Source organism: Daldinia loculata (assembly GCF_022478755.1).
Source record: "Daldinia loculata strain CBS 113971 unplaced genomic scaffold F4817scaffold_18, whole genome shotgun sequence".
In the NCBI taxonomy this organism is placed as follows: domain Eukaryota; kingdom Fungi; phylum Ascomycota; class Sordariomycetes; order Xylariales; family Hypoxylaceae; genus Daldinia; species Daldinia loculata.
In genome coordinates, this window is record NW_026054872.1 from 488,017 (window position 1) to 503,205 (window position 15,189).

General features: G+C 46.4%; 5 protein-coding genes across 5 annotated transcripts; 1 reads left to right on the plus strand and 4 right to left on the minus strand.

The window, feature by feature from the left end:
• Positions 1-110: 110 nt before the first annotated feature.
• F4817DRAFT_364520 (cytochrome P450) lies at positions 111-2,032 on the minus strand (the record flags this gene model as incomplete). Its single annotated transcript, XM_049306763.1, has 5 exons — positions 111-281; positions 356-874; positions 945-1,271; positions 1,330-1,862; positions 1,919-2,032. 5 exons carry the CDS (start codon positions 2,030-2,032, stop codon positions 173-175), a joined length of 1,602 nt encoding a protein of 533 aa, XP_049160116.1. The 3' UTR covers positions 111-172.
• A 2,637-nt stretch (positions 2,033-4,669) lies between these two features.
• F4817DRAFT_364524 (Aldo/keto reductase) lies at positions 4,670-5,802 on the plus strand (the record flags this gene model as incomplete). Its single annotated transcript, XM_049306764.1, has 2 exons — positions 4,670-5,060; positions 5,122-5,802. The coding sequence occupies exons 1-2, from the start codon at positions 4,767-4,769 to the stop codon at positions 5,800-5,802; spliced, it is 975 nt and encodes a 324-aa protein (XP_049160117.1). The 5' UTR covers positions 4,670-4,766.
• Positions 5,803-7,265: 1,463 nt separating this feature from the next.
• F4817DRAFT_334793 (thymidylate kinase-domain-containing protein) lies at positions 7,266-9,101 on the minus strand. Its single transcript, XM_049302945.1, has 3 exons — positions 8,185-9,101; positions 8,008-8,116; positions 7,266-7,921 (listed from the first exon to the last, which is right to left on the minus strand). Exons 1-3 carry the CDS (start codon positions 8,741-8,743, stop codon positions 7,381-7,383), a joined length of 1,209 nt encoding a protein of 402 aa, XP_049160118.1. The 5' UTR covers positions 8,744-9,101; the 3' UTR covers positions 7,266-7,380.
• A 156-nt stretch (positions 9,102-9,257) lies between these two features.
• Positions 9,258-9,640, minus strand: F4817DRAFT_72437 (uncharacterized protein). Its single transcript, XM_049307820.1, has one exon. It carries the CDS (start codon positions 9,555-9,557, stop codon positions 9,342-9,344), a length of 216 nt encoding a protein of 71 aa, XP_049160119.1. The 5' UTR covers positions 9,558-9,640; the 3' UTR covers positions 9,258-9,341.
• Positions 9,502-11,709, minus strand: F4817DRAFT_72441 (uncharacterized protein). The gene is made up of 3 exons (XM_049307821.1): positions 11,046-11,709; positions 9,691-10,857; positions 9,502-9,623 (listed from the first exon to the last, which is right to left on the minus strand). The coding sequence occupies exons 1-2, from the start codon at positions 11,128-11,130 to the stop codon at positions 9,725-9,727; spliced, it is 1,218 nt and encodes a 405-aa protein (XP_049160120.1). The 5' UTR covers positions 11,131-11,709; the 3' UTR covers positions 9,502-9,623; positions 9,691-9,724.
• Positions 11,710-15,189: the final 3,480 nt, after the last annotated feature.

Consider the following 15,189-nt stretch of genomic DNA (forward strand, 5'->3'; position numbering starts at 1 on the left):
CAAATTGACCTAATAGCAAGTCTTTGGCCTACCGATCCAAGAACATAACAGTAAGCTCAGCTTCCTCCGCCAAATACCTTTTCCGAAAGTATACTATAAACCCGTCTCGGTCCGCACACAAGCTGAATCAGACACCAGAGCTTCAGCATTTTGATGATACTGAGTATAAAAGTTATATAAGTCGAATCCGAGTAGGAAGCTTGTCTTTGACGCTTCCGATGCCGTTACCGACACGGTAAATATGTTCTCCCTCCACAGAATCCGGTGGTGCCGCACGTCTCCTAGCATACGTCAGAAAACAGGCATTCTATAAGCGACACGTCACAACATCGATGGTGATATAAGGAAAACGTACTGTAGAGTGTTCCAACCTTCCCAATCAAACTTAAAATCTAGTTCGCGCATGGTTAGGGCTAGCACAAGCTTCATCTCAACCATAACTAGCTCCTCGCCGATGCACCTCGTATTCCCCAGCTCAAAGGGGCGCCACGCGTTCTTGACCGGATGCAGCGGATGACCTTCGGCAACGAGGAAGCGCTCGGGTAGGAACTCCATAACTCGCGGCCACAAGTCAGAACGCAGATGTACGGCGGTCGGGCTTGTCCAGATGACGGAGTCTTCGGTGGGATAAGTGGTCCCCTCGCATACAAAGTTAAAACCCCGACTTCCTCGGCGGTGCGTCGATCCTAATGGGTGAAGGCGAAGAGACTCCTTGATAGCCGCCGTCGTGTATCGCAGGCTGTTGAGCTTGTGGGGTTCTAGCGAAAGTACCTGCGCCGCGAGCTTCGCGTCGGAGCCAAGGACTTCGTCATGCTCTTCCCGGACCCGTTTCAGAACTTCGGGGGACTTATTAATCTCGTACAAGACCCAGCATCTAAAGAAGATGTTAGGAGAAGGCTCCAAAGACTTTAAGTTGTTGTTCTGGACTTTTAAAGCAAATACACTTACAGCGCTTGAGCTGGGATATAACCGTGTTGATGAAATCTGGACTTGGCTGTCGATTTTCATTCCCGTATTCGTTCTTATACTCTTTGACAGCGAGGTCGATTACAGTCTTCTCGCTGCTAGCATCTGGCTGCAAGCGCGACTTTATCTGAGGCAGCAGACTATCGCGTAATATTTTGGAGTTTAAGGTAACGTCTTGGCGGTATGACGGTGTCCACCGCTCGAGCTTGGACCAGATGGTTGGTCCTTTGACGTAGCTGATCAATTTTCTTAGTGCCATAAGAATCGGTGTTGGACCCCGAGTCTGTTCCCCTATATCCAGATCGCTACTCGCTGCCACGTTAACAGCAGATTTCGGTAGCTTAACCACGAAAATTTGCTTACAGAGAAACCCGCATGATGATATCGAATGTTAGCGCCACTGTTCTATCGTAAAGGTTGATTAAATTCCCAAACGCCCCATCTTTGCCCGCTTGCTCCTTTAATTGCCGAATGAAGATGTCGACCTCTTCGATCAGGATAGGGGCTTGCGATAAAATATTCTTTGGTGAGAACCCAGGGTTCAATCTAGAACGCCAAATACGGTGTGTTGGCATGTCCATCGATATCAAGTCCTTACCGCCAGTCACCGGGAATAGAGCCCACGAAAACATAGAATGCCTTGGTTGAGCCGTCTGCTGGGTAAGTTGGAAACAGGTCTCCGGACTCGTAACATATACGAATGGCTGAGAGGTAAGAGGCCAGAGGTCCAAGTAGATGACTGGGGGACACTTCTTTTGAAGAGGGAAGTACTTGGGCCAGTTCATGGTGAGTTTCCTATGGACGTATGTGTCATGAGCATCTTTCGGTAGGCCTTCCCTTAAACTCTTCATCAACGGAATATGGCCATACAGAAAGGAGTGTGGCTCTGGGACGGGCTACTTCTTCCATTAGTACGATATTAAATTCTGAGCAGCTGATAGAGGTAACGTACCAGGCCATGGGCTTGCATGGCGCGGAATCTGAGCCTCAATGAAATGCCTCGGTATAGGATTTTAGCCAGCCATAAAGCAGCGATAAGAGCGGCTGACAAGGCTATAAGGCTCATAGTGTTAGACGACAAATGAAGCTGCATGGCTGTGATGATAGCAACGTGAGGAAGAGGAGCTAAACCAGGAAGGTTCCTTTACTAGAGCTGAATTACCATACTACGTGAAGCTAATGTGTAAGTTTATTTTATGTGCATTCAGAACATAGTGTATATTTTATGCGTGTGTATTTTTACACCTAGGTACTTTAATATATCCAGTTAAAAGGATGATACTCCTTATTAGATTTGTACCTTGTGTGACTTCACCTTGCGTAAATTTGCTTTGTATAACTTTGGGATCCCAGCCTAAACGGGTACCTATACGTACCCGGATGTATATATCTCGATAGATGCCTTAGTAACTGTAGGTATAGCCATAACATCACCCTTCTCTTGTCTCTGTCTTTTTCTTTGTTCTGGTATGCCTCGGCAAATTATGCCCGGTACTGAATCTAGTCAGCGTGTTCGATGAGTCAGTTAATAGCCTGACCTGACTCGGGCCTGACCTGACCTAGCTTAGGTAAATAGCTTTTTCGGGATATCTATACAGTTTAGGTATAAAATTTTTTTATTTGCTTAATAGGCAGATAAGTTGAGGCTTTTCAGGCCCACTTTAGTATATATTTATAGGATATAATTGGTTGATTTGGGGCAAATTGCCTAATAATATTTATATAATCGGCAACGTTTTATATTAAGGTAAATATAGGGTTGTTTTTAGCACCTTTTACAATTGACGTAATAATAAGCTATTAAGATAATTTTATTTATAAACAAGTGTACGTACACCGATACTATAAGGTAATGAGGTTATTTATAATCGTGTTTTTTAAGGTCACGATAACCTTTTAGTGTTTTGATTAAAAAAAAGCGTTAAAAGTGGAGTTAAGTGGGTATATATTTTAGATTACCCCGAATCTGGCCAATTGGATAGCGCGGAATTTGATTACCTAAATTTTTGCCTGTATCGATAAGAGAGGTGCCTCTAGGTGCCTTAGGCCAAGTCTACAATACGGCTAGATAAGCCTTATTTTTAAATATATTTGACCTAATTCGGATAAGGTCAAGTTTTTACAGTTATCTGACCTGACCTGGCTCATCGAACACGCTGAATCTAGTATCCAAATCGTTTTAATCATAGCCCTGTTCGGGCAATACTCCCTTACGCGAAGTACCTATACGTACCTACAAGTTAAACGATGTAAGGGATTGTAGATATTGCTCGGTGATTTTGACAGCGGACAGTGCGAATTCTTTTGCCAGCTAACGCATCTAAGAATGGAGTTCTGATCTTAGTATGACAAATGCTTCACACATTTATCGTCTCAGCAACTACAACACAAGATAATACTATGTTGATAAGTGTTTACCCGTCTCAACTAGGTGAAGACAGTCATTATAACAGTTAATAATTACTAGAGCGAGGAGAAATCTTTAAGCAGCATTCCCTATATGGAGAATATTATCGAAGTGACGGAACGGAACATCTAAATCGCCCAACAGGTTACAGAACTTCAAAGACGCTATGGAATGGTTGGATCTGCCCTGAGTTTAATCTGCCACGTAATGAATTAAATAATATCTAATCAGCTCAATCTTTCGTCTTACCATTCGTTGAAGTTCGCCAACGATAGGTTTTCCACTTAGTCTTCTATATCTCATAGAGAAGGAGAAAATGCAAGAAACTATTTTCTTTTTACAATGTCGCTGTAAGTACCTCCTATTAAGTATTAAGTATTACCCCCAAATCGATAGAATCATGTTTAGAAAACAACCCCTTTCGTAGTTCGACTCTTACACACTTTTATTTTTCCTAAGGGGCTCTTAAGGATCTTGACGAAGTGCCTTAAGGTACCTCCATAAGGCGGGCTATGCATTTGTTGGCCTTTGATTTCAAATCTATTAAAGCCTCTGTTAGCCGCTAATGTACCGTCTCCTGCACTCCTCACTGTGAAGTTCTATGGTAAAACGTAACCCTTGAGAAGAACGAGATTTCAGCCACTGACAAACTGATCAGTGGGTGTACAACCATTTTGAAAATTACGAATGTCCACTTAGGAGACAAGACACAACCTATCTAGTGATAAGAAGACTTTATACAGAGGACGGTTTAGAATTGATCGACTATTTAGACCGCTTTAAGCTTGGTTTAACCTAGATGCCTGAACTAAATAGTCCACTTAGATATTTAGTTTGATTACCTGACGTGACCTAAATTACAATGGTGATCTACTGGTGCTAATTCGTATAGAAATTGGATACTGGCAGAGTATCTCTATTAGTAACCTGGTTCGACGAACGTGAACGTCGAATCGATACAAAACTATCGAAGTAACGGGTCTCCGATTTGTAAATCTCAAATCAAATCCCGAGTCTGAACGGGACAAAGCAGTTGAATACCACACGCAAGGGAGTCCGAGGCGCCCGAGCATCGGATCATTACAAATCAAACACCTGTGTCAAGGCCATAAAAGGCAATACCCTGGCACTTCGACAGTTTTTTTTTTTTTTTTTTCATTTGGTTCTTGGAGAAGAAATGCTTGCTGGAACGAATGGTCGAGGGACGGCTGTCAAGTACAGTACGAGGCAGCTTGGCGAGAACGTGTATATAAATCATGTTTCTCCCTTTACTCATGGAGGGGTTAAATCAGTCAACCAAGTCACTCATACTGCACAGACACAGTTATTTCCAGCAATTCCCAAGATTCTAAGCCGATATTTTTAGTCTGCTAAGCCCATCTCGACTGTTATCATGGCCCCTAATATCCTAATCGGCACCGGCAGCTGGGACCACAATTTTGGAATCGACCAAGTCCGCGACCAGATGGCGCAGCTGGATAAGCTGAATTGTCGCGAGATAGACTCAGGCGCTCTCTACCCGTTTACTAATCCGGGAATGGCGGAGACTTTCCTCGGTGAGATCGGATACGAAGGCATTATTCTCGATACCAAGGCCATGTGGTTCGATGGGGGCAACAATACCCTTACGGTCAACGCGGTCCGGAAGTCCATGGCCGAAAGTCTAGCACGCCTTAAAGCCGAGAAGGCATGTTTGCCATGCTCGTTATGATTCTGATGCTAGAAAGTTCTGACTTGACTACCTCTAGGTTAACATATTCTACGCTCACGGTCCAGATCACGCTACTCCGCTGAAGGAACAAGCCGCTGCGTTCGACGCCGTATATCGGGAGGGCAAATGCGCGAAGACGGGCATCTGCAACTTCTCCCCCGAATCTTTCGCAGAATACCTCGACATCTGTGAGGAGATGGGCTACGTGAAGCCAAGCGCCTTCCAGGGCCAGTACAACCTCCTATGTCGCGGTTACGAGACGACTTTGTTCCCTCTTCTTCGCAAGCATGGTATTTCCTTCGTGGCATACTCCCCCTTAGCCGGGGGCATGCTAACAGGAAAGGTCACCCTGTCGAGCAACAACCCTGACGCGCTCCGAGGGACTCGCTTTGAAGTCTCTAAAGATAATCTCATGGGAATGGCAGGCAGGAACTGGTATGACAAGCCGGTTTTCCACGATGCGATCCGCAAGCTCGATGTTCTTTGTAAAACTCACGGAGTCGACATGACTGATGCTAGCATGCGGTGGGTATTACACCACTCGATCTTGGACGGAGAGAAGGGCGATGGTGTTATTATCGGTCCTCGAAGCCGGCACCAGTTGGATAGCTACGCTGCCGCTATTAAGGGAGGGCCACTGCCGCAAGGTCTCGTTGAGGGCATGAACGATCTTTGGGAAAATGTAGCAGATGATGCCGCACCAATCCTTGTCTATTAGCCAATGTTGTTGGGGTTCCAGAGGAGACATCCAGAACAAAGGATGCTTTCAGTATGTAGTCACTGGCCCCATAGTCCAAGGTTGGCGTTTCTTGCAGAACATTGAAGCTGTTTCTATACTTTTTATGTTCACATTGCTTCGTGATAAATGTGATAGGCAATGATTGAATAATATTTCGTCAATAACTACCTACATAGGTACTGCGGAAGCTATTACAGAGAGGAGGATAGTTAAAGTTATTTCTCCGTTACATCTTGACTGGAAGATATTTACTCAATCAACGTCCTTTAGCCACGTTAGTAGACAACCCAATGAACTCTACCGTCAGCCGAACTCCCTCGGGTATGAGCTTAACACCAGCGGCTAAGTTTTACTAGATATTTAGATTTAAAATTCGGTTCTAGGCTTAGCCCTTGACGTTTATCTAGACTTTTTCTAGTGTCCTGGGACTACGGATTTGCACTACGACATAGTCTTCGGGGTTGCATCTGTTCAGGACAATTTGTCAGCGAGTACTGATCTGACGTCCAGATCGGAACTACTAACTGAGTGTCCAATGTAGGTATTTATAGCGTACCTAGGTGGTTAAGAATCAAGAATTGGATATTGGATATGGCTTGGCATTACTGATTTATTCGAAGACGAGGGGACTTGATAACCACTGCGACTACATGCCAAGATCTGAGAACCTAGGTAAAGATGCTTCTCCAATGGGCCTTAGTACGACGGGACCCTCCGTACGGGCTCGGGGGGATTATGTCGATCCACGGAATGACTGTCGGGAAGTTTTCGGAGACTTAAGAAGGACGGGTCTTCCAACACTATGGAGAGTATGAGCCGCGTACGAAAGGGGCGAAAAGGAGAAAGACAATGTCAAATCTAGAAACTTCATGGCTAAATACAAAGGGTTGATTTCAATTTCCACAAATTCAATGTCACGCTATAAGGTAGGTATGTTATAATATCATATTTCTTTTTCAGCTCTGAAGCATCTACCTTAGGTCGGTAAATTCATTTTTTCCTAGCACCTGCTCCTCTAACCATGAAAACTAGAGGCAGGACGACACTGAACTAGCCAACTATCGTCTCTACTAAGAAGAAAAACATGAGCCATGGATGGGCCGGAGGGACTCTTCAACGGTGACAATAGACCTACCACTAAGAGCAAATACAGGATGCACTAACCATCGCCGCACTGAGACCAAAAAATAAAAAGCATGATCTCGCCCAGGTTCGAACTGGGGACCTTCTGTGTCCACAACTAATAACGTTGTTAGACAGATGCCCTATAGAGTGGATATTAGTTTCTTATTTTTTCCCTCTCCTTTGTGTAGATCCACTTAGGAGGTAGTTAAGCGGAGGGGTTGACTTACATGACCAACTAGACCACGAGACCTGGTGAGAAGATCTGCTAATATTTCTGATATTATCTCCAGATATTTGACGGTGGTACTTATCATTAATAGACGGAGACTTCCTGTATTGCTAATATAAATCGGTTTAGTTTAGAGGCTTTATTTATATCGTATTACGTAATGTCGTCACTACACCAGTCGAATACGTCGAATATAGGTAGTTTTACCGTACGATCCGTACGGTTCTTCCAATCTCGCCTCGTTCCACTGCTTCTAGTCTCAGCAGTACGAGTTCCCATACCCTCTCAGAGAGACTCTCGACATCAAGATCCGCGTCCACGATTTGAATATCCTCTTCCTCCTGCCTGAACTCGCCCTCCTCGCCGTTACCATCTCCACCTCTACTTGTTCCATTCCCGAGCCTCTCCGCGTCACCTCTTCTCGGAACCTTACTGTTTCCGCTGTTTCCCACAGCGCTACCGAGATCTCCCATACTAAGGCCCCAGAACAGATCTCTGACGCGCCGCTGCATCTCACCTTTCTCGTAGACTTCACCACCCCAACCGCCACGTTCGCGCGCGACTTCTTCCTCCAGATCTAGGAAAAGGACCATGTCTGGTCTAGGCAAGCCGACCTCGGGCGCCTTGGCCCAGGATAGTGATAGGCTCTTGATATTTTTAGCAGCGCTGTATACAATACCGCTATGGTAAAAGCGGTCGCAGATTATAGTATGACCAGCCTCCAACTCTGCCTTGATTTTCTTGCTATAAGAAAGGGGAGTTAGATACAAGATACACCATACCAAGTAATAGAATAGTGTGAGAATTTAGCGTGAGAAAAGGAAACTTACACAGCTTCCCATCGATTAGCACTAAACAACAGGTGAATAACGTGATCTTCAATCTCCGTCTCGCCCTTAAGATACGAGTCGATCATCTTACCGATAGGCGTTGTCCTATCTATATCGGCACCATTAGCAACGAATACAATACTTCACGTCAGCAGCATAACAAAGTATCCCACTTACCAGGAAATCGCATAAACCGCACCTCCCGTCCGCTCTCAATACACCTCTGCTGCAGTAATTTTGCCTGCGTCGTCTTCCCCGCACGGTCCATTCCCTCGAACACAACGAAAGCGCCGCGCACTGGTTTCGACGGCGGTGCTACTACCTTCTCGATGCCATCCATGTCGTCCCCTATAGAATGCTTAACGGCATCTTTGTCTTCAATACTATCATCCCCCGCAGCTTCTACAGGCTCAACCTCGGCGGCGGACGGAGCCGGGGCCGGGATCTGTGCTTGCGAAGGATTCTGAGGAGATATTTGAGGCGGCGCTAACACGGGCGGAGCGCCTGTCGCCACGGTTATCGAGTCCCCGTCCTCATTCGCGTTCACTGGCTTGAACTTCTCCGTCAGGGGCGAAGTAGTCTGAGCACCCGCTGTTGCAGGTCTTGAGGAAGGGGGTGACCGCGGCGCTGCTGGGGGCGTTGCAGGTTGAGTAACCTCCCGCGTAGGTGAAGACTGTAACGCCACGGCCGATGACGCTATCGTCGCGGCTGTCGCGAGGTCATTTATTGAAGCCATTGGCCCACTCAATGGATAGCTTGGTAAGTGAGACGCGCAACGCTAATGAAGCTAGTTTCAAGACACGACGAACTTGATACCAGTTAGTGGTTGATAAGTAAGAATTAGAGAATTAATTGTATTCGCGTATGTAATTGTATGAACTTGTATGAGCAGTGTGTTTTATCCGAATAATAATTGGATGTCAGGTATACTCAGATTTATCGAAACGGGTTGACGACTAAGGCCTCTTTAAAGCGCTAATGCATGATGATATGATGTCGAATGACATGAAGAGGATTGTGGCCAAAATGCTACTAAAATACGAAATACAGCGACTAAAATGCAATGCAGCGGGTTACCGCGATTCTAGCCTGAGCGCGTCTGAGTGGAGCCACTTTATGGTTACATAATTCTTGGACCGTTCGCTGTTCCCTTAAGGCGTTTGGAGACGACACTAGTGAAGGATGTCGCACAGAATGCACCTACAAAATGCACCTGGTTATACTGCTTAAGCGCGCAGCTAACACAAATAGCCCGACCGAGTAGACGGGTATGAAGCGAAATACATCAATCCCCTGGGCCTTCTAACACGGCTTTCGTACGAGAAAAATAACACCTAAGTCGCGAATACGAGCTCATGCCAGTGCTCTTCACCGCATTCACATAGTATTTCCAGACAGCAGACAGCAGACAGCGTTGCAGAGCGTGTATTGATAGGCGCCCCATTGCAAAAGTAGACTCTGAAAAAAAACACAAGCCGTATGTACAAGAATTCGTACAAAAAAAACAGTGAAAAGCAGAGTACCAACCGGCCCAGTCCGCACCTTGCCATAGAACCCAGCCGTAGCCCATAACCTTTGAAGAAATGCCCCGTGACGCCATTGCTACCTCCCGTAGGCTACATAATCTAGGTATTAGGGGACTGGAAAAAACCCATCAGTCCAAAACAACTCCGAAACACGTACATCCATAATCCGTAATATTATCATCCATTCTTCATTAGCACTCTGTCGCCTCCACTATGGTTGCCTCTGCTTCATCCTTCGCGCTTCCGCTTTCCCATACCTCGAAGCTCTCGCCTGTTCCTTCCATCGGCTCGAGCACAGCGGCGCCAGGGGCGGGCTCATCTGCTTTCCCCATCAACCGGTCTACTGAATGTGCGCCGTCTTCAGCGCTAAGTTGAGGGGCATCTGATTCGCCTGAGTTAAGCGCGGGGGTGACGTCAGGCCTGTACCGTGTCTGCTGTTGGGGTTCGCCAACTTCTTCGTCATCACCCGGTATGATGACGATGGTATTCTCATCGCATCCCTCCGAGTAGTACTCGCGAACATTCATCTCGCCGAGAGGATTCCTTTCTTTCTCAAACACCATCTCGTCCTCTGCAGCATGTCTAGCAGCCCGCGGTCGCGAGGTCTGAGAGACGTCATCTGCCGGAGGTACATTTTCCTTACCCTCGGCACGTTCTCGTTGACGCCGGGTCTCGCTTTCTTCGTCCGAGCTGATGTCTAGTACACATGTGCTGTGCTGTAGTAGGTTGGTCATTTCCTGCTCCGGAGTGTCTTCGTGGATATCGAAGAACCACGATTGCTTGATATCTCCCTCCTCTAGGCTGTCGAGGCCAAGGGAACTAGATGAAGACTTTGCCGCAGAATGGGCTTTGCGGCCGGCGTAGCTGGGGATTGTACCCTTGAGAGCTGCATCTAGTGAGAACGGTGCGGAAGATGCGCTCGAGGAACTAAAGCTGGGCGGGTTCACTCGAGAGAACGCCTTTGTGCGCTGGCGAGAAGAGAGAATACCGGACCTCTTGCCACGGGTTGGAGATCGACCAGCGGGAGCCGAAAGGGGTGTGGATCTAGCCGAGCTGATGTTCAGTTTCGAAACAGGCGACTTGGGGTTGAGTAAGGACCGTGCGCGCGGAGCGGCTGCCTTAGGCGGACTGAGAATAGAGACATCGTTGGCGCTAGCCGATTTCGTGAGAATTAATGACGGCTTGACGAAAGAATCCTTAGGGGCAAAGACGTTATCCGAGCCTTTTGATCTCTTAGAGTAGAGCACCGGGTCCACGTTCTCGAAATCGTCCGTATCTAAGCTGTCTGATGCTTTTCGCTTCGGAGACGACGCGTTTGAGAGAGCTATGAACGAAGTTTAGTATGCAATCCTTCAAAAATTCAAAATGCATTGCAAGGGTTCTTGGTTCATATTTAAAAACAGTTTCGTGAGCAAGATGGTGTTGATTTGCATTGGACAAAAAAGACAAGACACGATACAATTGGAAGTATTCAAGGTTCTGTGGATATCACAAATCTCCCCCTGGACTTACCATTCTGTCTGTTCTTTAGGCTTGTCAATGTCTGCAAGCGCGCTCCGTCAAGAGGCGCAAAGGGTTGACGAGTTATGGTAGCCATTGTTGTAAGCTGTGACGTGGACTTGAATGGTGAAGGGGTTGAAGGGATCCAGATGTCCAATCGAACCACAAAATGTCGGTCCTAAAATCGATTCAATCCAAGTCAACCAAGATTGGCACTACGGAGATTGATCGCAATTACCAATAAGTTGTAATAACAACTAAAGGCAAGGTTCACGACAATGATTGATACCCAAAACAAGGGAAAAAGTCGACTGCCACGATTGTTTGTTTATTATTTTGTCGTGAACAATTGATATCGTCAAACTCGGCGCAGCAGCAAACCAAACTTTGTTGTACCGGTATGGGAGGGGGGAGGTAGAAGGAAAAGTGGGCGAGGGACTGCGTAGGTGGGAATTGACAAGTCTTATTGCATCTCAGACGGCGTCCGGGGACAAGGTAGCTTGGGGTGTAGGTCGCGACGGGGGAGGCCAGAAATGGAGAACGATGGACGCGGAGATCGATGTCTTGGATAATGCAGCTTAAAATTATTAAAACCAAGCTGGAGTGAGGAAGCGCCGTCTGCTAGTCGAAAGGAGGAAAGTGAATAACGGGATCAGAGGACGCTGAATGGACGGAGAAGGATGGGATGGCTGCAGGTGTGCGTAGGAAGATATGCAAGGAAATTAAGATATGGGGGAGAGAGGGAAGAAGTGATTGATGATTGATGCTGGCACTGAAATGTTTCAGGCAAGCTTGATAGGTTTGGTAGGTTTGGTAGGCTGCATCGGCTGTAGGATGTGAGTTAGGTAGGGTGAGTAATAGAATAGGGTGAATAGGGTCAAGTAGGGTGAGTAGGTAGGTACCTAAGGGCAAGTTTTTTTTCCCCTTCTTCGTGTTTGAACGCGTGGTGTTGGTGTAAATGGGAGAAATGGGGAAACATATCCAATCAGAAGAAAGGGGGGGGCAGCTCTAAGGGGTTTTAGGTACCATATTACATGCAGGTTTTGAGGTGGATCGGTGCAAGGGCTGAACTTGATTTAACTGGATCGGGGCCAATTAATGCAGGGAATTCGAAGTGATGTCTCTCATTCTCTTATGCGAATCCCTAAGCTTCAATCTCTGATTTGTTAGATTCACTCGAGACCGTCTCACCTAGAACACTACCTTACCCTACATATCCTACCTATCCCTACCTATCCTACCTATCATACCTACCACTACCCGGAAGTGATTTGAATCTGCAACTGTGCGACTAAAAAGAACCAATAGTCGCGTTTAAATTCTAGCCAAGATTGGTTTCTAAAAGGAGGGTTAACCGAACGAGCCACAAGAAGCACCAAGAGATCGCGCCTTGTTGTGGGACTTGAAATGTTCCCACGCGCAAACCCGATGCAGGGGTCCGCGCTTTTCGCGTCCATAAAGCACTGGGCTTTCCCCTCCGCTCCATCTTCCATCGTCAATCGTCATCGCGCCGGGCGGGAATGTCAGGAACCATTTGCCAGTAAGTACCTAATTCTAAGACAAGGCGTTTGTCCTTAACGCACTTCGCCAGGACAGAACCGCAGGCCAGAAAAAGTCTTGTCCCAATTCCCCAACGACGTCGCTCGGGGCGCTCATCCGGTTGAGTGTCAGCGACTTACGTGCATAAATTATGTCGACTACTATTGAATGCCGAGTAAATCAAGTAGATGGGTGAACAAGCGTTATCCAACCCAATTATCCATTGTAAATGTCGATCAACTATAGGGCTAGTGACAAGTTCTAGACTGAGGTCAAGTTAGACTTTGACAGGAGTATGATGATCTATCTATCTCACTGGAGGCAATCCTCTTTGGGGAAATGCCGCTGTCTGACATGCTTGCTTTTCTTGATGCCGCCACCACGAACAAGATAGATAACCAATAGAGCATATACGCATGGCATCGATTGTAGTGCATTGAGAACCAAAAGACGACAGGTCGCATATAGCATGGCCGTCCTTTAACCTATCAGAGGACGGGGCTCTGTAGTGGATGATATCAGCCCTGGAGAATGCCTTGTGGGTTTTGGGCTAAGTCCATTCCTCCCCTTCAGCCAGTCATTCAAGGGTATTTGACCGAACTTGGTCGTCCCTCGGACCCAGAGAGGTCCGCAACGAGGTCACAAGGACGCGCCTGTGGACTGTTAAAAATGGCAGCCATGTCTCCGCAATTGGTTGATCTACACTTAAGGGGAGCCCTTGAGTCGGTTTTTCCATTCGCCGTAGGGAGCTTATTAAGTTGGTAGCTCCCTCCCTCCTCTCACACGGAGGGACCGTCAGATGGGGCAAGCTATCCTCAGTTGACGAGAGAGAACCCGAGTCCTCTCCTGACCATAGCCTTAGGTCGGGCTTCTACGATATTCACGTCCAACCCATCTAGCCACTCGGCAGTAACCATTCTAAGTGCCTCTAATAAGGCGCGGACATTCCGGAACTTGCTCTATATCAAACACGCGGGTCTAGAAGTTGGCCTAGAGTCGCGTCCCATTGCGGCCATAGAATGGCAACTAAGAGGTTCTTCCCTTGTCGTCGTGGGGGTGTAACCCAGAAAGGAAGCCGAGTTAAAGGGTCGATATTGTCCTGGTTCTGATCAATAAGGAACGAGAGCAACTTAGGCTAGGCCTCTTAAGAGTAACATAATGTGTAGATTGTCTATTTATATCTTAGGAAATGTAATTATTAGCCCATCCATACTAAGTTTCAATAGGTACTAACACCCACAGCCTGGAGGCAGAACAGCCCTAAATCCTTATTGTATGTACCACTCTATCGGTAACTACTAAGCTATGACATGACTGCCGAGACTATTTAGCCTTTCGAGGAAGGCACTATATAACTGCTTTCTAAACGAATCTACCTCGATATAAGTTTTGCCTACACAAGTCTTCGGTTCGGTTTTACTTGGCCTAGAAGAATAGACTTACAAAGCCGGTGCTAAATTTCGTTTAGACATACGATGTAGATAACAATAATCATTCCAACTTTACCTAATAGTTCGCTGATGTAGGTAGTATGTGTTTGTCAACATATAGTTTGTATCTCTCAGACCCACCCCTACCTAGCCCTATAAAGTGGTGTATAGAAAGAAAATTTTCAAGTCACCACTGTTTGTATACCGCCACTGTGTGACATTTGTGCCTAATTATTATTGAACTTGTATCACACGCAGCAACGGTTGTCCCAAGTCAGGAGGTAAGTGACCAGCAAAAGATTTGTAGCACTTCATAATAACCACAACTAGAAATATGGGATAAGAAAATCATAAACCAATCCCTTTCTACCACATGTCATGCTGAACGGGAAAAAGCGCCGTACAGTTTGCAGCAACTATTGGCTGTTGGTTTAGAGTGGTGAGCAATTCGTTTTTCTTAGTCCTTTCCCGACCCTTGGAGATATCTCATTAGCACAATCGTATATCAACTGTACGCCAAGGACAGTACGATCTCATATAATTAGACATGGAATAGTTCAACTACCAATAACTCTCCAGAATCATTCCGATCTGACATCGGGGCCGAGAACAAGATGGAATCTATGGTATCCTGTGACCGATGAGTTATACTAATCAGCCCGTATTAGGTATGCCGCAGCACCCGAGCATGAGAACGAGATCGATCCGTTCCGTAAGCCTTTCCAGGGCGTACGAGGGGGCTTGGATCTCAGAAGTTGGAGCAGATCATGTTCAGCTGCTCCTCAGGCTGCCTGATAAGAAATTATCGATTTAGTAGTCATAGATATTCCGGATCTAGTTCGATTCTAGCTACCGACTCTTGTGATAAATTGCCTGACATACGATGCTCCTGCAGCCATCTCAAGACCTAGTTGAGCTCACTATAGTCCAAGAATTCCTCCACTGCCATGGTTTTGTTACTACCGTCGAGCACAGAGGACATGGTAATGTTATCAACGTAGACAAACTACAAGGTTCAATAAGTATGACAGGAGTTGTAGTCTCTCTGTTACGCGAGCATTGACCGCTTGAGGAACTCTGGTCGGGCTCCTGTTGATCCACCAATTAGCATCGGAGCCGCAATATGCTTTAATCCCACTCGCACCGGTTTAGGCAGCGTATCAAAGACGATATAACCGCTTTTGTGC